The sequence below is a fragment of the Lithobates pipiens genome, unplaced genomic scaffold, assembly GCF_037356315.1.
Source record: "Lithobates pipiens isolate NorthernLeopardFrog02 unplaced genomic scaffold, aLitPip1_a1.2 Scaffold_25, whole genome shotgun sequence".
NCBI lineage: Eukaryota > Metazoa > Chordata > Amphibia > Anura > Ranidae > Lithobates > Lithobates pipiens.
The window spans coordinates 10,457,497-10,482,753 of record NW_027507787.1 but is presented as its reverse complement, the minus strand read 5'-3'; the positions used below and the strand labels follow the sequence as shown (position 1 = coordinate 10,482,753).

The 25,257-nt window shown below is 42.1% G+C and overlaps 1 protein-coding gene across 1 annotated transcript in view; it reads right to left on the bottom strand.

The window, feature by feature from the left end:
• Positions 1-521: 521 nt before the first annotated feature.
• Positions 522-25,257, bottom strand: part of PLAU (plasminogen activator, urokinase) — a 49,968-nt gene continuing 25,232 nt past the window's right edge. The window contains exons 3-13 of the mRNA XM_077454052.1: positions 19,226-19,532; positions 14,394-14,475; positions 14,283-14,310; positions 11,691-11,795; positions 11,428-11,602; positions 9,023-9,150; positions 7,812-8,007; positions 5,674-5,825; positions 5,319-5,459; positions 5,080-5,228; positions 522-3,755 (exon numbers count right to left, since the gene is read on the bottom strand). Coding sequence (XP_077310178.1) covers positions 3,564-3,755; positions 5,080-5,228; positions 5,319-5,459; positions 5,674-5,825; positions 7,812-8,007; positions 9,023-9,150; positions 11,428-11,602; positions 11,691-11,795; positions 14,283-14,310; positions 14,394-14,450 — 1,323 coding nt within the window. The 5' untranslated portion in view covers positions 14,451-14,475; positions 19,226-19,532 and the 3' untranslated portion in view covers positions 522-3,563. The remainder of the gene's footprint in view (positions 3,756-5,079; positions 5,229-5,318; positions 5,460-5,673; positions 5,826-7,811; positions 8,008-9,022; positions 9,151-11,427; positions 11,603-11,690; positions 11,796-14,282; positions 14,311-14,393; positions 14,476-19,225; positions 19,533-25,257) is intronic.

The following is a 25,257-nucleotide window of genomic DNA, read 5'->3' as shown; positions in this document are numbered from 1 at the left end:
GTCATTGTTGTCCACACTGGAGCCCTACAACGAGTAATCAGGTAGTGCTTATTCACGTGTTATTGTGGTCTCCAAATCTTGCTTTTTTAATTATTACAAGGCAGTAATTTGTTAGGGATTTTGTTTCTGCTATTGAACAATGTTAAAGCCTAAGTTTAGGCAAAATTGAAAAAAAAAAAAAAATCAGCACAAGGGGCAGTACATATATTTAATGAGAAATGTTCCTTGTGCTGGTGCCATCTATCCTCATTGAAATCTGAAGCTCTCTGCCACCCTTCCCCATACTCCAGCATCCTTAAACTTCTGGTCCTGCCATTGTTATACAGCCACTGGACCTGTCATAGGCACTTGTCAAGATTGCCAACTATGCACACCCTCACCACCCCTTCCTCCATTCATGGAAGCTGTACTATAGCTTCCATTAATAAAAACGATCTATCAATGAAGGAGGCAGATTTTAAGAATCTTTGCATTACATACAAGCTTCTATGAACAAATCTCAGCACAAAATAAGTGGCATGTATAGGTAACATAGGCACAAATAGTTTATTAATGACAGATAAAATCAAAATAATGACATACAATATCAATAAATAAATAGAAGACAATATAAACACACATGGGGCCAGCCCATCAGTTTGAAAATACATTGAACAAGGCACACAGAAATGCCACCTTTCCTCCAAAACAATGTATATAGAACAGCTTGTATGGCTTGTGTGTTACAAAAGTGGCAACTGATATTTCCATTGTTCTTCTGTAAAATCATTGTTTTAAAACAGCAACCTTGCAAGATCATGGGCCTTCTCTAGGGGTTCTTGGCTATTGTGGGGCTTTTCTGCTGTTTTTTTTTTTGCTTATCCTCAAGAGATCACTAGAGAGTTGGCATTAATTTAAAGCGGAGCTCCACCTGAAAGGGAGCGGGTACCTGGTTTTGACAGGTTCCGGCTCCCACTTCTGGGTCAGATCACCGTGGTGAACTGACCCGGAAGTTAGCTCACCCCCTTCTCCTTTCCCTGCAGTCTTCTGGGACACATCACAGGTTCCAGAAGACTATGGGATCCTTTACAAAGAGCAGTGCAACTCACGCATGCGCAGTAGGAAAAAGGATGTGAAGTCACAAGGCTTCACTTCCTGTTTCCCTTACTACAGATGTCGATGCCTGCATCCAAAGCTGATTAAAGAATTCTTCAGTTGCTTCCTGGTTTCTGGCCTCAGCCAAAATTATGTCATACATTATAGGAGCCCTCATGGCATTTTTTTTCTTTCATCATCTGAAATAGGGCTTTCTCAGCTAAGCACACCCTCCTGTCTGCATGCCTGTGCTAAGGGCATATGGATTCCAGAAAGTAAATGCTATATGAATCATCTGCCCTTAGTCAAGATAACTAAAGCTAGAAGTTATTGCTCAACAAAATAAAGCATGGAGACATGGATGGATGGGTGAGTTTGCTTTGAATATTAAAAATGAATTAAATATCTATTTCAGTTTATGGTGCTTAGATACAGTTTAGTTCCGCTTTAAATCGAGAAAAGTTTTTCTAAACATTTTTTTAAATGTGACCAATAGAATTGAGTAAATGTTCTGACTACTTCAATAGTCTATAGATATCATAGTCTACTACTCAAAGCCTCTAATATTGTCTTCTATAGGGTTCTGCATTGCCACCACCTTAGTAGATAAATCTGCAACTGTTGCTGTTTTAAAAGTAACATTTATGTGCAGTTTATGGATTATTCTGTAAGTAAATATATATATTAAAATATTACATAAATTATATAATTAACATAAATAGTCAGTAATATATTGTGTACAACATTTTGCCATTTTCATTAGTGGAAATATCTAAGGCTGGGTTCACACTAATGCGAATTAGATGCAGCTTTTCCAATTCGCACAACAGGAGATTGTGACCGGCTCTCTGTGGAGCCGGTTCACACATCTCCGCAGCGGCTCTGATGCGATTTGCACAGGAGCCCTGCGTGTTTTTTGGTCTGTTTTAGATCCGAATTAAGCCCAAAAATTCAGGCTGAAATCGGACCTGAAACGGTGAACCAGGACGCACCGGACTCCTGCTGTGAGCCACTCCGTGCTCATATGTGAACCCAGCCTAAATGAGGACTAATATTGTAATAATGTAAACACAAATCAGTCCCAGACACCATTAAAGAGAATGGCAACTGAAAGTAATGCCAGAGAGAAAATTTCAAAACATTTCAGTGTTGAAAATGAGGTATTATTTTTTTTTATGAGGATTTGGAATAGGTCTTTGAAATGTTTTAGACACTTATATTGTGGAAAAAAAGAAGTTATGGTCCAATAAAAAAAAAAAAAAAGAAGAAGCTATGTTTGCACCAAGGATCTGATTAGGTCAAGGAGAAAAGGCCATTAAAACAATATATTTGCCTTTACTGTGACTGTGAGTATTGGCTATAAAAGTTTTGTCGTTTTTTGTTGTACGTATTTCTCAGTCACATATATTTTGCAGTGGACAGTATACCTGTTTTGTCTTCATTTGTTTCAAATATTTACCCAGAAATTTAAAATGTTCACTTATACAGCACCTTTTGGTAATACACGGTGATAAGAAGAATCAGTTTGCAAATTGGGCAAATTGGAATTTTGTGGACTAAATAATTAACCTGAAGAAGTGTTCAATATAAGGAGAATCATACAAGCCATGGATCATGATTGGCTAGATTCTAGAATTGGAGGATTCTCCATAAATCAGATCGCCAATCTGTGATTCTGCTGAAGTGATCATCAGTAGCGAAGAGTAAAAAGTTCAATACGATATCAGTGCAACCACGATGCTAAAAAGCCCCTCACTTCTTAGGGCCTGGAATATATCAGTTCCAAATATATGACATATCTAGATGCAATGAGGATAATTTACTAAAGGAATTGAGAATCTTCACACGATAAATTGTTTGAATATTCACGTCAATTATCCATCCATGTGAAAAGCATATTCCTGTTCACAATGAATACGCAATCATATGGAGAAGAAATAAGTGAACAGGAATGTGCTCCATGTAATTGGATAATTGAAGTGAATATTCATACAATTTGAAGAATCTCAACTTTTTAGGCCTATTTTACACTTGGTGGGGGGGGTCAGTAAAAATACATCCCCACTGTACCGCCCCCCTTGCCACAATGTTAAAAGCTATTCACTGCAGGTTGCTTTTAACGTAGGTGTTTATAAGCACTTAGTAAATCAACCTCAAGTCTGCAAAACAGATTAACTACCATCAAGGCCAGAGTCAAGGCCTAGAAACAGTCCTTGAAATGTAACAGTCTTTATACTTAGGGATACCAAGCACAGATGCATCATTCTGTGAAGATACTTGATTGTCTCTATGTCTTCACATGTTTCTGGTATCCAAGCATGAACCAGAGTGACCATAATAGCCATGGTTCCAAAGCTGACCATCCACTGTGCAAGCTCTGTAAAATTCTTTAGATTTAGTTTTTTAGATAAATCTTTAGATTTCTTTTACATTCACAAGCTAATTGGCTTCTTCACAGCTCTGTTTTCCAGATTCTCAGTATTTTTTAATTACTTTGGAATAAAACCGTCTTGCATCCTGGGCGATTCGGCCATGTTTTCTTCTATCCAGCTCAGGTAGTTTGTCATTCGGGTATACACTCCAGGCTTGTTTTTCTTGGCACACTCATCACCCCAGCTTATTACTCCATAGAGTACCATTTGGTCATTGTGGTTACAGATAAGAGGACCACCGGAATCTCCCTAAAAAGAGATAAGTATAAATGATTAGATGTATTACTTTGAAAAGAGGTCATAGCCCATTGTGCAAGACTAGACATGTAATAAATTAGGCATTTAAAGTAATATTAAAGGCAGATTAAAAAAAAATAAAAATAAACATGTCATACATACCTGCTCTGTGCAGTGGTTTTGCACAGAACAGCCCCAATACTCCTCTTCTTAGGCCCCCCACCGGCGCTACTGGCCCTTCCCTCTTGCTTAATGCCCCCATAGCAAGCAGCTCATTGACTCACTGGCTGTGATTGACAGTAGCGGGACTTAATAGCTGCCACTGCTGTCTTAGTCAATGAGGAGAAAAAGACCCAGGAGAGCAGCTGCTCTTGTGCACATCTCTGGCTTGAGATGGGGCTCAAGTAAGTAGTGGGGGGGGGGGGGGGGGCTGCTGCACATGGAAAGTTTTTTACCTTCATGCACAGAATGCATGAAGGTAAAAACCTTGAGCCTTTACAACAAGGGTGCCCAACCTGTGGCCTGCAGGACACATGTGGTCTTTGGAGCCCTTCAGAGCCCTTCTCTCCCTCCCGTCGGCATTCAGCAGCTACAGGAGGAAAGAATCCAAAATTCGCAACCATTTTATTTCGTTGTGGCCCACAGCTGATTACCAAATCACTTGAGTGGCCCCTGATCTTCAAAAGGTTGAGCACCCCTGGCTTACAACCACTTTAAGCTAATTTACACAATACAATTTGACTACACTTTACCAAAATGAAGTAATATGAAGAGCTAACTAAACTATTTATTCTATTCTATTTGTACCTAATCAGGCAGGCCTTTTTTACTATAAAGTTGTTGGTAGGTCTAAAGGAGTTTGTAAAGTCAGATTGCAAAGAGTGTGGTAAGCTTTTGGGCAGGTAACTTAAAGCCCAAAAAAAAGGTTTTCCCATGCAGTTTGGCTGTGCTCGCAATGAACAGGTCAACTGCTTGTTTTGCCTAGTGGTGAGGAAAAAGCCACTACTGATACTGTATATCTTCCCCTGAAGAAGGAGACTCCCAGCGCTCTGAAACGCATAGGGAAATGAATGCTATGGCTAACTATATTACGTATGGATGATTAATTCACCAACCTTTTGTATTATGTGCATCATGTTGTCTAATTTTTTCATGATATGATTTTATTCAATGAATACATTTTGTACTTTACTATACTTATTGGTGTACGTGCCTCTAAAGTCCACCATTAGGGGAACCCCCTTTTCCTAGTTCTTTTACTATTGCATGTGGCACAACAAAAATGGCTAAACTCTGCCATTCTACTCAATTTTCTATGTTCTAATTATAATCTTACCTTACAAGCATCCACCTTCCATGCCGGGTCTCCAGCACAAAACATATTGTTATTGATCAGTTTCCCATAATACTCCACTGACTGGCATACATTCTGAGGGATTATCTGAACCGTGGAAGACTTCAGGACCTGAGAGTACTTAATGCTATCTGCAGGAAACGAAAACAACACCAAGTTAGAGGGGTAAGAGTTTACTAAGAATGCAATAATAATTTAGTCAATCAGCAGATAAAATGTACCATAAGTCTCCTTTCCAAATCCAGCAATCTCACACTTTGTTCCACCTTTTAAATTAAGGTCCGGCGGTGGCAAACAGATAGTCTGAACATAATCTGTCATGGCAGCGCATTCTCCAGATTCTGAGCGTATCTTCACCAGTGCTAAAAAAAAACAGATTCTGAAGGTTAGAATCCTGAACAATAAAACCGGAATCCCACAGTATCAGTCATATGTTGGGTATTACTTAAAACGTGTATTGTATCTGTTGTGTTAATAGTACACTGGATCTTATTAAACTTATTTTTCCAGTGCAAGGATAAATAAATGATTAGCTGTTACTTCAATAGTGTTTGTTAAGCAACGTTTGCCTCTTACCAATATCATTGTCCAGAGCATTGGTCTCATCGCTGTAATCTTTGTGACGGATGATTTTCTCCACCAAAAACTTCTGTTCTTTAAACTCATTGGTTTCATCAAAGTTATCCTTTCCCAAAATGATGGAATAGTCCTTGGGTTCAGGAGTCTCACTAAATTAAAACAAATTTAATCAAGTTGTGCATGTAAAGTGAACTTGCTTAACAGATATACTTTATCAGTGGCCCCCAGCTGCCTATATTTACCATATTTTCACTAATCCATTCAGCCAACACAAGCAAAGTAAAGAAGGCCTCTGCATGCTCCAAATCTTGAAGCTTACACAAGACAGGGGACTCACTCCCCACCCCCCATGTGACAGCGCTAAGTGCCTGAATGTTAATTTGCCAGATAGCAAAATTGCCATATGGGAATGACAGCTAATAAGTCACATAATCTACCATAACTGGAGGCATCAGTTATTTCTAACCACTCCCAACCACCAAATGTACAAGGAGAAAAGTTAAGGAAGTTTAAGTATAAGGAGCTGGTGGGGCTGCCATTGGAATAAACCCGTTGCTTTGCCCTGCGTGCACAAGGAACTGGCTCATTTTAGTACAAGCATTCCCCACTTTTAAGTACACAATGGGGTTTATTTACTAAAGCTGGAAAGTGCAAAATCAGGCTCACTGCTACATAAGCCCCATACACACTATCAGATTATCTGCTGAGTTTTTCCTTCAGATTTACCAAAACCATGTAGTAGAAGGGCCTGCCTGATTGCATACACATTGAAACTCCTAAGGTTTGTCCTCATATTATATGGTTTTGGTAAATCTGAAGGAAAAAGTCAGCAGATAATCTGATAGTGTGTATGGGGCTTTAGAAACCAATGAGCTTCTTACTCCAGCTTGTTCAATTAATCTTTGGTAATAAAACCTGGAAGCTCATTGGTTTCTATGCAATAGTGCCAGATTTTGCACTTTCCAGCCTTAGTAAATAAACCCCATTGTGTACTTAAAAGTGGGGTATGCCTGTAATATGGATAACATTTTTTCGAAGTAATACTGCAGATCATGGGTTTTGTCACTCACATACATAGAGCTAGTCAGGGCTTTTTTTCTCAGAGAATAGGTGTAGGAACTGCCCCTACCTACCTCTGAGCACCAGTCACTGGCTCCACCCCCTACCCACCTCCCAGCACTGCCCCTTTTAGAGAATACAGAACCAAGTAACATTTGTGGTACTAAGTAATTTGTATGGAATTTGTTATTGATAACAAGAAAAGCAGTAAAATAGCCCCCCCCCCCCAGCAAAAATAGATTCCCCCCCCCCCCGCAACAATGGACCACCTACAACAAAATACCACCCAGCAACAATAGACCCTCTAGCAGCCAGCTATTATAGACCGCTCCCTCAACAGTAGACCCCCCCCAGCGACAACTGACCCCCCAGCAACATAAGACCCACCCCAGCAACAATTGATCCCCCTCCAGCAACAATAGAACTCCCCAGCAGCAATAAACCTTTCTGCAGAAATACATCCCCCTCCAAATCCATCAGCAGCAAACATCAATAGACACTGTAGCACAACCCAGCACTCCTTGCATTACATACATTCAGTGGTAGAGGTGCCGGAACTGTTCCCCCACTTTCCCACTGAAAAAAAGCCCTGGAGCTAATATGTAGTAATTCTTAGAATTCAATCAGATTTAGGTGTACTGTTGTTACATTAAATAATATATATTTACAATTTACTACTACTAAGGGCACTTCGCACTCGTGTTATTTAGGGGTTCATTTAATAAAGGCGTATAGACTCTGAAAATGGAATTGCTTCAGGACTTAGTAAATTAAGTAAAACTTCACTCTGCAAAGAATAACCAATCACGTGCAAGAAACAAAACAGCATTTTCGCTTGCACATGATTAGATGATGGAAATCAAAGTTTCTGCTCATTTACTAAGCTCTGGAACAACTTGTCTTGCAGAGTTCACCTAAACTTTGCAAAGTGCACAGTGTATCTGCCTTTAGTAAATCAACCCCTTAATGTCATGAAAGGAGCACATTCACGAATGAATGGAATTAAATGATAAAGCCAATTAAAAATGATCTGTTGCTAGATAAAAGCCAGAAAAGCATAATGAATAATCACTTACCTGTCTGGAAAACAATGTGCTGCAGTGACCACCCAGCAGGGATGAATAAGACTTCCTCCACACTGAAAGAAGTGTTGCTGTCTGTTTCTGCGGCTGACTTGGTAGAGCATGGCTATCCATGGCTGGGATTGAATTGGACTGCTCATCCCACCAACGATTTTATACAGCTTGTGCTGGCGGCGGCCACAAGAAGGTTCTGCATTGTAAAAATAGACTAAGGTCACTGTGGTTCATTGAGAAAGTCATAGATAAAAACCATAAGTTAAAAAGAACATAATCTGACATCTGCATTTGGATTAGAGTCTCAGCTTGGGCTTTTTTAACCACATAAAGAGGAAATAAACCCTGATGGGTTTACTTCCTCTTTGTCTCCCTGCAAAGGTAAAGCATAATGGGCTACTATGCATCGCATAATAGCCCATTATGTGTCACTTACCTGACACAGGAGCCAGCGATGTCACCGCTGTCCCCTGTAGTCCGGAGCATCCATCCTCTTCCGGGTATCGCTGCTCCAGCCACTCACAGCGCCGGAGCAGTGATGACGTCACTCCCGCGCATGTGCACGGGAGCCGCCACTAACGGCATATCGATTGATACCCAACATGTCATGCTTCAAAATTGCGCCCACTCGTGGAATGGTGACAAACTTTCCCCCTTAAAAATCTCCATAGGCGACATTTAAAAAATTCTACAGGTTGCATGTTTTGAGTTACAGAGGAGGTCTATGGCTAGAATTATTCTTCTCGCTCTACCGATCACAGGTGCTACCCGCGTATGTGTTCGCTTCTGCACGCAAGCTCGGCGGGACGGGGCACATTTAAAAAAAAAAAATTCTTATTTATTTTACCTTTTATTTTTTATTTTTACACTGTTCTTTTTAAAAAAAATGGTGTCACTTTTATTCCTATTACAAGGCATGTAAACATCCCTTGTAATAGAAAAAAAGCATGACAGGTCCTCTTAAATATGAGACCTGGGGTCAAAAAGAACTAACATCTCATATTTACACTAAAATGCAATTAAAAAAATCCGCCGCAGAGACCACTATTATTGGAAACCGGACCGCTGGCCAAAAAAGAGGATACCAGGGTTATGGCAGCTAGCTTCAATCTTAGGACGTATATCGTATATGCGGCGGTCCGGAAGTGGTTAAAGAAGCTAAACTGATGATGCAGAATGTTCCAGCATATCTGGAAATATTTAACACCAACCTATTTTTTCCAATGTTGTTGATACTGTTGTCTCTTCCAATTCACATTTTGGGATCTGACAAAACATAGTGGAAATCCCTTTGGAACCCCTGAAGTAGCACCATGGTCTCATTCCAATCTCTGGGTTTCTGCAAGAGAAAAAAAAAGATGGAAAGGCTGCATCATCAGAAAGCATCTAGTACACTTTCATTTCACAGCAATGTACAGTATTTCTACATATAGCACAGACTGATGTACATACCCAAACCTGAGGAATTTAAAATAAGGAATATGTATAAATAAACTTATGTATAAATACATTGGTTCATATAGTGAACTCTTTGTTGAGTTATTCCCTTTAAGGTCATCACAGAGGATAAAGGGAACTTTTTATGTCTGGAGGAAAGGAGATTTAATCTCCAAACACAGAAAGGTTTCTTCACAGTAAGAGCTGTGATAATGTGGAATAGACTCCCTCCAGAGGTGGTTCTGGCTAGCTCAGTAGATTGCTTTAAGAAAGGCTTATATTATTTCCTAAATGTACATAATATAACTGGATACTAACAAAAGTTTACATACCCTGGAATGTTTGGCCTTGGTACAGACACAGAAGGGGGCACACACAGGTTAAAATGGCAATTAAAGGTTAATTTCCAACATTTGTGGCTTTTTAAATCACAATAGGTGTCTGTGTATAAATAGTCAATGAGTTTGTTAGCTCAGGAGAAATACAGGCTGCTCTGGAAAAAGATGAAGTGGTTGGTTTTAAAGGAGCACAATGTGATGACACTTGAACAAAGAAGAACTGCATTGTCCAGTTGCCAGAAAGAAGCCTTTACTGTACAAGTGCCACAAAAAAAGTGTCATTGGCTTTTTTGTGGCATTGGCACAGTAAAGGCTTCCTTCTGGCAGCTCAACCATGAAGCTCTTTTTTGTTCCAGTATCATTAAATTGTGCTCCTTTAAAAACAACCACACCGTCCTTTTGGAGAGCAGCCTGTATTTCTCCTGTGGTTACCTGTGGGTTTTTCTTTGTATCCAAAGCAATTCTTATGCCAGTTGTGGCTGCAATCTTTCTTGGTCTACCTGACCTTGGCTTGGTAGCTCCTAATTTTCCATTTCTTAATAAGTGATTAAACAGTACTGACTGGCATATTCAAGGCTTTGGATATCTTTGGATATCTTTGTATATAATTTTCCATCTTTGTAAAGTTTCATTACCTTGTTACGCAGATCTTTTGACTGTTCTTTTCTACCTCCTCATGGCTCGGTGTCTAGCCTGCTTAGTGCATCCACGTGAGAGCTAACAAACTCATTCACTCTTTATACACAGACACTAATTGTGATTTAAAAAGCCACACATGTGAGAAATGAACCTTTAATTGCCATTTAACCTATGTGTACCACCTTCTGTGTACCAAGGCCAAACATTCCAGGGTATGTAGACTTTTGATCAGGGGCATTTGGGTAGTTTCTGCTGCCATTATGATTTAAAAAAGAGTAAACATAGTTGATTGATAATAAATGGCTTCAGCTAAACACTAACCATGGGTGAATGAAATGTTTTTGTGTTATCATTCATATTCTCTGAAAAACCGCCAGGGTATGTAAACTTATGTGCACAACTGTAACTATGAATAACCATAAACATTAATTTCAGAATGCTAACTATTCCAATCAATACATGCAAAAATGTTTCGTAGTGATATGTGCTTCTTTTATGGTCATGTTTCAGTCTTTCAGGCTTATATAGGAAACTTTGATCTGGACTTTCTATACAGCAGGTTGCCATTGTGGCGGAGGTGTCTTTTGGCATTTCATCCACTTAAACACCACTGAAAGAACCTGTACAACAACACTGCTTTGGTTTAGTTAGACTCGTCAGCACAAAATCATTTAGTCTTACTGGTAGGCTTCCTTGTTCCTGTCAACAGGAAAGAAGAGCAACGAGTCATACACAACCCAGATTGTGATTTATCTATACGGAATTTGCCTGGAGCATTTGTATTGCAGGAACTTACTGAATAGAGAAAGCCCAATTTTTATCACACAGTGATCTCTTTAAAGTCCTGATCCCCCTCGCCATTTTGCATTATTTTTTGCTTGGAACTGTCTGAAAATACCTTGTTGCTTATTGCTTCCAAACTTTTTACTCTAGTGCTCTATGCTGGCAGAGCTGAGTAGCAGCCACACCACCAATAACAAGCTCATATAGACTTGTACTGCAGAAGAGGGGGGCAAGCCAGTTCTTAGTGCTGATCACTGAGGGCACTAGATGTTATTCTTGTACCTGTTGGACTAGACCTTGCAAAACTGATGTAACAGTAGAATTACCGTATATTGTTAGTATCTAAATGTCTGTCTGCCTGCAGATCTATTTCCAGGACTTGAATTGGGCTTTAACCATTGAGATATGTAGAACATTACCTGCAATAGTTGTGCTTCCCTAGACCAAGCTTTAAGGCATCCTTCATGTCGGCATTGAAATAATGGTTTTTCAAGAGTGGAGAGTCCCAGCGCAGGCAGGCATAGTTGTGAGTGGTTCGGGATGCAGTGCCTCTGTAGTCCTGGCCCCTGTCTTTGTAGCATGTAGCTTGCACGTCTGTAAGAAAAGTGTCACTGTGAACTCAGAATCACACACAAATGTATTTAATGGAAAAGCATCAACAATTAAGGTATTAGCTATATACCTCTTTCACAGTGCTGTCCATCATATCCTGTAGGGCAGGCACATCTGTAGGGTCTACGGTGGATTCTGCGATACAAACAGGTACCTCCATTTAAGCAGACACAATCTGGAGAGAGAGGGAAAAAAAAGGACATAAACAAATAGAATATAATGCAATACCATGCATATGTTTTCATGAGGAACATTAATATGTCGCCGTCAATCTGATTAAGCCACCTTACATGATGTTAATAAAAAAAACAAAAAATTCCATTGCAGCAGTTACATTGTTAAAAAAACATATTATCTATAATTTTATTAAATCCTGGATATTATTATAGGATATTCAAAGATTTTGAACAGAGAGGAGAGGGAATATTGTTTTTATTGCTGTCTGTGCCACCATTAAGGAGACTCCCCCTCTCTATTTGTGGCTGCCCTGCTGCATTTTGAACAGAGGAGGTAAGCCACTCTGTACAAGCGCCATTCAGAGAATGCTTTGCATTTTCTGAATGAATGCAAAACATTCTCTGATCAGATGAGGTGAATAAATGCTTGGCATCCATTCAGAAAATCTAAAGCATTCTCCTAATGGTGCTTGCGCTGAGCAGCTGACCTCCTGTGTTCAGAATGTAGTAGGACAGCTGCTTGGCATAGGACATGGAAGAGAGTGGAGATCACTGCAGTAGTGGTGTCTACTACATTTATTTCTAGCTTCCAGAGGCATCAGACAGGTATGGGATATGCATATAGTAGTTACATTAGTCCAAGCTGGACCAATGTAATTATGTATAAAATATCCATACCCTGGAATTGTTCTTTAATTAGTTGGCAATGAGCACCTCCAAGTATCAAACGCTCCTGTGATCATGAACATAGATTTATCAGTTAGCTGGAAAATCTCTATGTGATCAGCCGCTACAAATGGCATAAGCCAAGTCAAGCCAGCCAGAAGAATGGCTTAGTATGGGTCCTTCCTCTATGTGCTCTTAGTATGGGTCCCTCTTCTATGTGTTCTTAGTATGGGTCTTTCCTCTATATGCTCTTGTTATGGGTCTATGTCAGGGGAATTAAACTCAATTTTATCAGCATCGGCAGTATCGTTGCCCTCAAAGGGCCCTTTGTAACTGAGGTGCAAAATGTACAGAGTGCAGGGTTCGGGAGTGCATTACATACAGAGTGCAGGGTTCGGGAGTGCATTACATACAGAGTGCAGAGTTCAGGCGTGCACTACGTACAGAGTGCAGACTTTAGGAGTGCACTAAGTACAGAGTGTAGAGTTCAGGAGTGCACTACGTACAGAGTGCAGACTTCAGGAGTGCACTATGTAGAGAGTGCAGACTTCAGGAGTGCACTACTTACAGAGTGCAGACTTCAGGAGTGCACTACTTACAGAGTGCAGACTTCAGGAGTGCACTACTTACAGAGTGCAGACTTCAGGAGTGCACTACTTACAGAGTGCAGACTTCAGGAGTGCACTACGTGCAGAGTGCAGACTTCAGGAGTGCACTACGTACAGAGTGCAGATTTCAGGAGTGCACTACGTACAGAGTGCAGACTTCAGGAGTGCACTACGTACAGAGTGCAGACTTCAGGAGTGCACTACTTACAGAGTGCAGACTTCAGGAGTGCACTACTTACAGAGTGCAGACTTCAGGAGTGCACTACGTACAGAGTGCAGACTTCAGGAGTGCACTACGTACAGAGTGCAGACTTCAGGAGTGCACTACGTACAGAGTGCAGACTTCAGGAGTGCACCACGTACAGAGTGCAGACTTCAGGAGTGCACCACGTACAGAGTGCAGACTTCAGGAGTGCACTACGTACAGAGTGCAGACTTCAGGAGTGCACTACGTACAGAGTGCAGAGTACAGGAGTGCACTACGTACAGAGTGCAGACTTCAGGAGTGTGTTATGAACAGATTGCAGCATTCAGGGGTGCAATTTTTACAACATGCAGGATTTAAGGGTGCGCTGTGTACAAAGTGCAAGGTTTAGGGGTGCGCTATGTACAAAGTGCAGGGTGTAGGGTTGCGCTAAGTACAGAATGCAGGGTTCAGAAGTGTGTTATGTAGAGAGTGCAGGGTTTAGGGCGCACTATGCACAGCCCCCCAACCCCCCAAATAAGCTTCCTTGTATCTCTCTCATCCATCTGGCCTGGCTCTAGTACCTTCCTGTGTAGGCCGCTCTGCCTCACCTTGCAGGGAGATCGTTCTTTCTCTCTGGAGATCTGTACTCACTATGCCCTGCCATGAGTGTGTGTAGGGATCTGTTAGTTACAGAAGCCTCTGAGAGCAAAGCTGTCCCTTCTAAACAAAGAAGCCTTCTGTGTTTACAAGTGACAATGGGGAGCAGGAGTGGAGGGTGAAAGACAGAGGAGGCTGAATGAAGTTCTGGCATTTTCCACCTGCAAAACTGGGTGCAAGGGCGACATAATAAAAGGCCTGGCAGGCAAGATTTGACCCAAAGGCTTGTGTTTGACATGTGTGCTCTATGTGCTCTTAGTATGGGTCCTTCCTCTATGTGGCCCAAAACAATGTGCAGAAATAGAAGTTGAAAGTAACCTTTATGTTAGATATACTTCATTTCAATAGACAATCTATATACTACCTACCTTCTATGGTGCTTATTTTAGAGAACGTCTGGAACACAAAAAAAAAGTTTAATCAGTAACAGAATACATTGCAGCTGAAAACAGAGCTACATGATGCCCAAAGAAACTTACCGATTCCAGTCCACTAATAAGCGCACAAGCAAAGGCTAAGGTCAGGATAAGCTTCATCTTCTCCAATGTGATCTCCTCGTTGCTGGAATGAGAAATATATAGTGTCTGTTATGACACGTTATATGAGATCCATAAAATGTATTTGTGTTTGTAGAGGAGCTCATTAAAATATTAGGAGAATGACTCACTATATTTTCATCGGTCCAAAAAAAAAAAAGAATGCAGTTCAAACAGCCAATTAATATATGTATATGTGTCCTAAATGAAGCAAGATTGCATTGTTGTCAAGTACAGTAGACTGAATGTAGAAACCACTTTTACTTTTTTACTTTCGTACGATCACTGACAACCAAGCCAAGTGGCGACAGCTGCCATATTTCTGTTCTAGATTTAAAGTGTATGCCAATCATTTTTTTTATTGTAATTATAGAGATTGGGGAAGGGTAGTATCCCTCTTGCATTCTTACTGAAATCTGGGGCTTCGTTAGAGATCACTCCTCACTTCCTGTCCTGCTGACAGTGACTTCACCAGACAGGAATTGAGGGGAAATCTCCAAAAGCAATACAGAAAAAAATATGCACCTTTATTTAAAATAGGGAAAATGAAAACCTGATAGATTTCTATTTCTCGTTGTGTCCCTGCTTATTTAAAAAAAAAAGTGTTTATTTCTCTCTGTGTTGCTGTTGGAGATTTTCCCACATTTCCGTATGGTCAGCATATAAAAATATATACGCTATATATCGCCTACAGAGCAGTCTGAAAAAACTCAATATCTATACAACCTCTATATACCTTGTATGCTGCTTTCTACCAGGAAGACTCCAATTATCCAAAGCAATGGATTTAAAAAGATAAGACAAATTCTATAGCATCTCAGACTGTGCTATCCAACACCATAACTCAGCCTTTCTCAACCTTTTCAACACAGAGGAACCCTTCTCCAGTCTAGGGGGAACCCCTGCTAAAAATTAGAAATCTACAACTCATGATGCATTAGTGTGATGGTCAGTGGGAAGAATGCTCCTTACACTTGTGGTCATTGGGAAGAATTACCTCCTTACAGATAGCTAAAAAGATCAATGGTGTCGATGGGAACTTATCCGAGAGGCAGAAATGGGCCAATATTGAAGGAACCCCTAGCAACCTCTGGAGGAACCCTAGGGTTCCACAGAACCCTGGTTGAGAATCACTGCCATAACTGTACCAAATGAAAGAGATTTGCCTTAAATATTCCCTTCATTTTTAACTTTTAAGAGAGCGCAGGGTAAAGGGTCCGCTAGGCCTTTAGTAAAACAATCTGTAATGCGCTAAATGTTGATCAGAAAGTTTATTAGGCTGTATAAAAGTTTTGCATTAATACTTTTTTCAAATTAAAGTGACAATAAATTCTTTTTCATGAAAAATATATTTTATAGAAGTACGGGTATGTATTCTTAATTTTAAAGAAGTACTTCTTTTGCGCTCAGCCCATTGTAAAACTCCAACTTCCCTTTTTTTTTGTTATGATATGGCTTCCTATTAGAGGGGGGTTATATTGCTTCTCTATGGTCCCACTGTATATTGGCACATAGCCATCTTTTCTTGGACTATGGGATTGGTAGTGTGCACAGAGCAATTCACATGACTGCAACTAACACGCACTGCTTATTTCAAACACATGGAAGTGAGATGGAAAACTAGAGGTTCAGAAGCTTGTGGAGGACATTACAGGGGTGTAGAAAAACATAGTATAAACCAATTTCATGAAACATTGATTACAGGGCCATTAAGTAACGGATTTATGTGTGAATGATTTTTGGAGAATTTGGAGAAATTGTTTAGTGTCACTTTAATTCTAGTTGGAACAAGATTCTAAGTATATTTTTTTAGAATGGCTCCTTGGTTAACAATATTATAATAAATGTTTGTTCATTGGAATTACCGTATTTACCGGCACAGGCATATAACACACACCCCAATTCTAGGAGGGAAGTTTATGGAAAAAAAACGTACATTTTAAATAAAGAACTTTGAAGCAAAATTAGGGTCACAGCTCATCAATGCACCCTGCTCAGTGCCCATCTGTAGCCTCTAAATTGCCCATCAATGCACCCTGCTCAGTCCCCATCTGCAGTCCCCATCTGCAGCCATTAAATTGCCCAACAATCCAGCCTATCCAGTGCCCATCTGCAGCCTATACATTTACCAACAATGCACCCTGCTAAGTGCCCATCTGCAGCCATTAAATTGCCCAACAATGCAGCCTATCCAGTGCCCATCTGCAGCCTATAAATTGACCAACAATGCATCCTGTTCAGTGCCCATCTGCAGCCTATAAATTGCCCAACAATGCAGCCTGTTCAGTGCCCATCTGTAGCCTATAAATTGACCAACAATGCAGCCTATTCAGTGCCCATCTGCAGCCTATAAATTGACCAACAAAGCACCCTGCTCAGTACCCATCTCCAGCCTATAAATTGCCCAACAATGCAGCCTGTTCAGTGCCCATCTGCAGCCTATAATGTGACCAACAATCCAGCGTGTTCAGTGCCCATCTGCAGCCTCGCCTTTCCCATCATTTTAGCCTCACCAGTGTTGGATTATCCCTGCTATCTCTGAGGGAAGAGGAGGAGCAAGTGCCGCTTAATTACACAGAGCCGCGATCTCCTCTGTACCCGATGCTCCATCAGTCACAGCCACGCCTCCTAGCCCTGCTACTATGATAGACAGAACAGTGGCCCAATGCAGGGCCAGGAGTCATGGCTGTGAGTGACGGAGCGTTGGGTAAACAAGAGATCGCGGCTCTATGTAATTCAGCAGCGCTCGCTCCTCTTCCCTCAGAGACAGCAGGGATTGGTGTATAACACACGATTTCCCCCTGATTTTAAGGGGGGGGAAAAGTGTGTGTTATATGCTGATAAATACGGTATCTTTACAATAATAATAAGAAGAAGACGAAGAATCTTATGGGTGACAAAAAGCAAAAAAAAAAAAAAAAAAACAACATTAAATGTCCAGCCTGTACTTTGTTTAGGGTACTGGACCTCTAAGGCTTAATGTACATGGGATGTTTTACAACCACCCCTGAATGATTTAACTTGACAGATAGTAAACAACATTTAAAAAAATCAGTTTTGACGAGTTTACATGGCGCGTTTAGCTACGTTTGCGTTGAGAAGGTTTTTTTTTTCAAATAGTCAAAAATGTAAAATGCCTGTAAATGAAACGCGGCTAAATGCGAGTTACCACGTTTACACAAGTTTACAAGCTGTTATTGGCATTTCAAATGCCTCTGAACATCCATCTTGAATGCATTTTTTTTTGTAAAGTCAACTGCCTAGGAATAACTATAAACGGCCCTGTATACATGTACTGATAAGATGACATAGAGGAGAGCTCAGGGGCAGCTGAAAAAAAATGTCTGTTTACCAGCAGCAATGTACATGAAGCTTAGAGAAACATTATATCTAGCTGACCATGCAAAGCCCCGTTGTCAGCTATTGATTCTAAAAAAAAAAAAGTGTTTACTGATTAAAATGTAGCGGTAAGATATCACTTGGCCTATATTTAGATTCTGTTATCTCAAAGATGTTACTTTTCGGGGACATTCGCAATTCTGTAGCTACTGATTTTGATTAGTAAAGCTACTATAGGATTTTAGGTATTTATCAGGTAATGCACCCAACATAAAACAGATATCTGTGAGCATTTTTAATCAGTTAAAAAAAAATATATATCTGAAAGCATTAACACATAATTAGTTGCTACCAGTAATGAGCACAGCCACGTCAAGGGGAATTTGAGCTTAAATGACCCCAAACCATGGGGTGATCGGTAACACTCCATTCTATAAAGGGGGTACATTCAGGGGCGGACTGACCATTCGGGCACTGGGGCACTGCCCGAGGACCCCGGGACACTAGGGGGCCACATCAGGGTTGCCAACCTCAATAAAACCAGGGACAGTATGTAAAAATCTGTGTTTTATTTACATCTGTCTCTGAAATGTCCCTTACCGACATCCTTTTGGTCTAAAAATCCCGAGATTATAGCTGCCCCACCTCTCCAGCACCTTCTCAGCCAATAGAAACATGTCTGTGTATACTGTGTGATTGTATACTGTGTAGCCCCATAATCTCTGATTGCCTGGGGGCCCAATAATCTTCTATTGCCCAGGGGCCCCATGAGTTGTCAGTCCACCCCTGGGTACATTGATAAGGTTAGAAACACTAGTCTGTGTAAAGCTGCTCATACACCTAAAGCTCACCACATATGTTACAACCTAATTGTATAATCTTCTTTAGATCTAGTGCAACTGTCTGCCTGATTGGATACAAATTGATTGGTTAGATTAGGTAGGTCCTTATAGTACATCCTTTTGGTAAATTTAAAGTTGATTGTATAGTCAGATTGGAATGTGTATGGTAACCTTTACAATCTGATTTTACAACCTTTCTACAACCTCTACTTTTTGTAATTAAGAATACTCAACAATTATGTAATATAAGGGTCCGCCTAAACAACATATTCACCTTTTATCCAATCAGGCCGGCCCTTGTCATACATAGATGTTGTTAGATTGTAAAGCACTGTGCAGACTGTTGGTGTTATGTAAATCCTGAATAATAATAGTAATAGATCTAAGGATTGCTCGGTCAGATTGTAATGTGTATGGTCAGCTTTCTGCACGATCTGAAGCTTATCTACATCTTATATTCTTGAATGCTGGTAATTGATTTAATCACTGCTGTAAAATAAACTCTTCCATTTCCAATCATCATGCTGAAATTGTTCACATCATCCCAGACTGGAATAAATCCTCATACATTTTATGTCCAAAGAGAGCACTTACCACTCAGAGCCCCAGCTTTCACCTTGCAGCTGTCTGCAGATGTTTCCTCTATGTTTGCTGTCAGCTGTCTCTGTCCTGCAGTAGATGGGACTGAGTGCCTTATAATGCTCAGCTCTGCTCTCTGATTGGCTGGCATTGTGCCTTAGGCGTGGCAGCCCGTCATTGTGCAGAGGCTGTACCGCAGGCTCATCATCCTGTATATTAACTCCTTGTAAACACGAGAACGTGTCTGTGACTCAACTATAGGGGATTCACACCGGTTTCGTAGGAAATGAACCAATTAACACAGCACATTCCAGACAAAATACTAAAAAAGGAAACACAAGCCAAAATCAATGTTATGAATTTTCACAAGCCGGTCTTCGTCTTTTTATTTTAAATCAGTTCTAGACAATGAAGTTCTAAAAGTTTTTCCCTTCTGTTTAAAAAGGTGCTAATGTAATAGCTATAATAGTGCTTAAAGTGTAACTAAAAGCAAAACTTTTTTTTCAATTTTGGATAAAGTAAGGATGCTTTAAACAGATTATCTTCCACTGCCTGTTTTGGTTATAGGGCAGGAAGTTAAGGGAATTCGTAAAAAGAAAAAAAAAAAAAGAAAGAAAAAACCCCGTGTTTTTTTTTGGGTTTTTTTTTTTAAGAATCCTCGTCACTTCCTACCCTATAAAGAAAACAGACAGTGAAAGATAATCTGTTTAAAGTGAGGGAATCGTGGAGTATCACCAGAGCTAGTGTTCCCATTGGAAGATCTCCCCTCCATTCCTGTTTTGGTGTCAACCAAAAACGTATGATTTTCTTTTATGCCGTATACACAAGACCGGACTTTCCGGCAGAATAGGTCCGACGGAATCATGGGCGTCCGCAGGTAGGGGCAAGGGGGGTCAAGCGCCCCCCCCTTGGAATCAGGGATCAGATCTTAAAGTCAGCACAGTTGTGTTGATATCGGGGGCGGGCAGCCCGCACCCAGGTTCCACCTGCCAATGGGGGACACCATCAAGGTGCTGTCAACCCCCCCATTAATGTAGTGTGACTGCGGGCTCTTTTCCCTGCTCAGTCCAGCAGAGAACTTGGCGCGCAGTGTCAGGAGCTACGGGCTATCAGAGGTTTCCCCTGCTCGCTCCCCTTTTCTCCTGTCAGGGAGAAGAGACAGCGGCTCCCAGCGCCAACAGAGAGAGAGCCACGCTGCCCAGCGCCACCAGAGAGAGAGCCATGCTGCCCAGTGTCACCAGAGAAAGACTGAGCCACTACCAGGGTATAGACATGCTACACTAGTGACCAGAGTCTCCCCTGGGGAACCCAGAGTGAGCGATTGTCCAGCCAGATGGATCACTGCTGTAGTTTCGCTGGGTCTGGAAAAAGGGCCTGTTGGCCATTATCCATTACTTATGCTAGGGACTGTACTACGTCTGCAGTCTCTGACCATGATAATGTGATAATGACATTGTCGAAAAGGGGCGGTGCATGGGGGACCCTAAAATGATGCCCCCCCCTGAAAAAAGTTCTGCGGACACCCATGGACGGAATCATTCCATTGGATCATCCGACCATGTGTGGGATAGTCCGATCGTTTTTCTTTAAAAAAAATCAGACGGACCTAGAAATAGAACATGTTTCAAATCTGTCCGAAAAACTCAATTCCCATCGGGAAAACCTTTCGTCTGTATGCTGGTCCGATGGACTAAATACGACGCAAGGGCAGCTATTGGCTACTGGCTATCGAACTTCCTTTTCTAGTCCCCTTGTACGTCATCGCGTTCAAAACGAACAAACTTTCTAACTGACTTTAGTCCGTTCCTGTGTGGGCAAGTCCGTTCGTTCTGAAGTCCATCGTAACTCTGTTGAAAGTCCGTCATGAAGACCGGCAGACCTTTTCTGACAGAAAGTCCAGTCGCGTGTACGCGGCATTACTCTCACTTTCAATGAGAGAGGTAAACAGGACTTATGGAGAGGGTGAATCTCCCTAAGCAGGGCACAGACAGCAATAAAAACTGACAGGTGTTCTAATCCCTCTACACTCTAGCCAAAGATAAAAAAAAGTTTTGCCTTTATTTACACTTTAACAAACTACAACAAACTTGAAATCAATGCAATTTATCTGATTTGGGTTGGATGGAAACTCAGTACAATGTGTGTTAACGCATGCACCACCAAACATTGGGATTGATTTACTAAAATTGGAGAGTACAAAATCTGGTGCAGCTGTGCATGTTAGCCAGTCAGCTTCTAACTTCAGCTTGTTCAATTAACCAGTTGCCGACCGCCGCACGACGATGTACGTCGATAGCATGGCACGGGCAGGCATATTGGCGTACATGTACGTCCCTTGCCTCCCGCGGGTCGGGGGCCCGATCGGGCCCCCGCCCGGTGCCTGCGGCGGTCGGTATTCGTGCGGGAGCGATCCCGGACGAGGGGACGGCCATTCGTTCATGGCCACCCCCTCGCGATCGCTCCCGACGAATAGGAATCCCCCGTGACATCACTTCCTCTCCTGTAATGTAAACACAGGAGAGGAAGTGATGTATTCTCTCCTCCGTGTCGGTATTTTTCGTTCCGACACGGAGGAGAGCGGATCGGTGAGTTGCACCAACACTCTACACACACAGTAGAACATGCCAGGCACACTCACACCCCCCCTTTACCCCCCGATCACCCCCCCAATTACCCCTGCCCCCCAGTCACAGTGACACCAATGTCATTTTTTTTTTTTTTTTTTTTTTTTTTTGCATTGGTGTCATTTGTGACTGTAATAACTGTTAGGGCAGTTAGAGTTAGCCCCCTTTAGTTCTAATGTACCCCCCTAACCCCCCCAATAAAGGTTTAACCCCGTGATCACCCCCCGTCGCCAGTGTCACTAAGGCTGGGTTCACATTGCAGCGGTTTATGAGAACGAATGTGATTCGCACCGCACTGCAGTGCAAATCACATCCGATCTCTGTGCGATTCGAGTTCAGCCATTCGCCGCACCCGCCGCACCCGCCACACCCGCCGCACCCACCGCAAATTCGCACGGGACCCTTTTTTTGGCCCGCAGCAGAATCGGATCGCATGGGTGTTCACACCATGCGATCCGAGTTTGCAGATCGCACTGCGATATGCGAACTGATCTGGGGGTGTCAGTAACATTTCACTGACACTCCCAGCAGTTCGCATAGGGCAGTGTGAACTGCCGCCGGGAGGCATGCGATGCGGGAACCCGCCGCGCATTCGTGGCGTTTCCGCATCGCTCCAGTGTGAACCCAGCCTAATAAGCGATCATTTTTCTGATCGCCGTATTAGTGTCACAGGTGACGCTAGTTAGGCAGGTAGGTATTTAGGTTCGCCGCAGCTTTTTATAGCGCCAGGGACCCCCATATACTACCGCATAAAGCCCCCTGATTGCCCCCTAGTTAACCCTTTCACCAGTGATCACCATATAACTGTTACAGGTGACGCTGGTTGGTTAGTTATTTTTTATAGTTTCAGGGCACCCGCCATTTATTACCTAATAAAGGTTTAACCCCCTGATCACCCGGCGGGTGTCATTTGTGACTAATAACTGTTAGGGCAGTTAGGGTTAGCCCCCTTTAGTTCTAAGGTACCCCCCTAACCCCCCCAATAAAGGTTTAACCCCGTGATCACCCCCCGTCGCCAGTGTCACTAAGGCTGGGTTCACATTGCAGCGGTTTATGAGAACGGATGTGATTCGCACCGCACTGCAGTGCAAATCACATCCGATCTCTGTGCGATTCGAGTTCAGCCATTCGCCGCACCCGCCGCACCCGCCACACCCGCCGCACCCGCCGCAAATTCGCACGGGACCCTTTTTTTGGCCCGCAGCAGAATCGGATCGCATGGGTGTTCACACCATGCGATCCGAGTTTGCAGATCGCACTGCGATATGCGAACTGATCTGGGGGTGTCAGTAACATTTCACTGACACTCCCAGCAGTTCGCATAGGGCAGTGTGAACTGCCGCCGGGAGGCATGCGATGCGGGAACCCGCCGCGCATTCGTGGCGTTCCCGCATCGCTCCAGTGTGAACCCAGCCTAATAAGCGATCGTTTTTCTGATCGCTGTATTAGTGTCACAGGTGACGCTAGTTAGGCAGGTAGGTATTTAGGTTCGCCGCAGCTTTTTATAGCGCCAGGGACCCCCATATACTACCGCATAAAGCCCCCTGATTGCCCCCTAGTTAACCCTTTCACCAGTGATCACCATATAACTGTTACAGGTGACGCTGGTTGGTTAGTTATTTTTTTATAGTTTCAGGGCACCCGCCATTTATTACCTAGTCTCACTAGTGTACCCCTAAATTTAGGGGTGTCTACTTTCCAAAATGGGGTCATTTGGGGGGGGTTTGTGCCATCTTGGCATTTTATGGCCTTCAAAACTGTAACGCCCTTAGAAAGCCTGAAGGCGGTGCTTGGTTTTCGGGGCCCCGTACGCGGCTAGGCTCCCAAAAAGTCCCACATATGTGGTATCCCCGTACTCAGGAGAAGCAGCAGAATTTATTTTGGGGTGTCATTTCACATATGCCCATGGCATGCGTGAGCAATATATCATTTAGTGACAACTTTGTGAAAAAAAAAAAAAAAAAAAAAAAAGTTTGTAATTTTCCCGCAACTTGTGGCAAAATATAAAATATTCCATGGACTCAACATGCCTCTCAGCAAATAGCTTGGGGTGTCTACTTTCTAAAATGGGGTCATTTGTGGGGGTTTTGTGCCATCTTGGCATTTTATGGCCTTCAAAACTGTAATAGGTAGTGAGAAGTGAACTCAAAAATGTACGCCCTTAGAAAGCCTGAAGGCGGTGCTTGGTTTTCGGGGCCCCGTACGCGGCTAGGCTCCCAAAAAGTCCCACATATGTGGTATCCCCGTACTCAGGAGAAGCAGCAGAATTTATTTTGGGGTGTTATTTCACATACGCCCATAGCATGTGTGAGCAATATATCATTTAGTGACAACTTTGTGTAAAAAAAAAAAAAAATTTTTTTTTTTGTCATTATTCAATCGCTTGAGGCAAAAAAATAAAATATTCAATGGGCTCAACATGCCTCTTATCAATTTCCTTAGGGGGTCTACTTTCCAAAATGGGGTCATTTGGGGGGGTTTTGTACTGCCCTGCCATTTTAGCACCTCAAGAAATGAGATAGGCAGTCGTAAACTAAAAGCTGCGTAAATTGCAGAAAACGTACCTTAGTTTGTAGATGTGACAACTTTTGCGCAAACCAATAAATATACAATTATTGACTTTTTTTTTACCAAAGACATGTGGCTGAATACATTTTGGCCTAAATGTATGACTAAAATTGAGTTTATTGGATTTTTCTAATAACAAAAAGTAGAAAATATCATTTTTTTTCAAAATTTGCGGTCTTTTTACGTTTATATCGCAAAAAATAAAAATCGCAGAGGCCATCAAATACCATCAAAAGAAAGCTCTATTTGTGGGAAGAAAAGGACGCAAATTTTGTTTGGGTACAACATTGCATGACCGCGCAATTACCAGTTAAAGCAGCGCAGTGCCAAAGTGTAAAAAGACCTCTGGTCATTTACCAGCAAAATGGTCCGGTCTGAAAGTGGTTAAAGTGTTTTTTTTTTAGGTGAAAGTTTTTTTTCTATAGCTCCCTCTGATATATAACAGTAAGCCCCGCATGTCATTTATAAAAATATGCGGTATAATAGCTTACTTCAGAGCACTCGCTCAGCTCACTGCCCGCTGGTCTCCTGTATCGATGCGATAGCTGCAGGGGAATGTGCAGCCGAGAAGAGGAGAGGAGGGGAAGAGACCGTCGAGCAATCACGTGAGCGCTGAACGGTGCTCTATTATACCACATATTTTTATAAATGACATGCACTGCGGAGCTTACTGTCCTATATCAGAGGAAACTGTAGAAAATAAAAACTGTTTTTTAGAGCAGGAAGGGAGGATCAGGGAGCTGACACTCAGAGAGGGAAGGGGGGAAAGGACAGAGGGAGACCCAAACCCAGGAGAGCAGACTGCGGATGAAGGAGGCACGTACAGATGACTCTGGTGCCAGGGCTCAGTAGCCC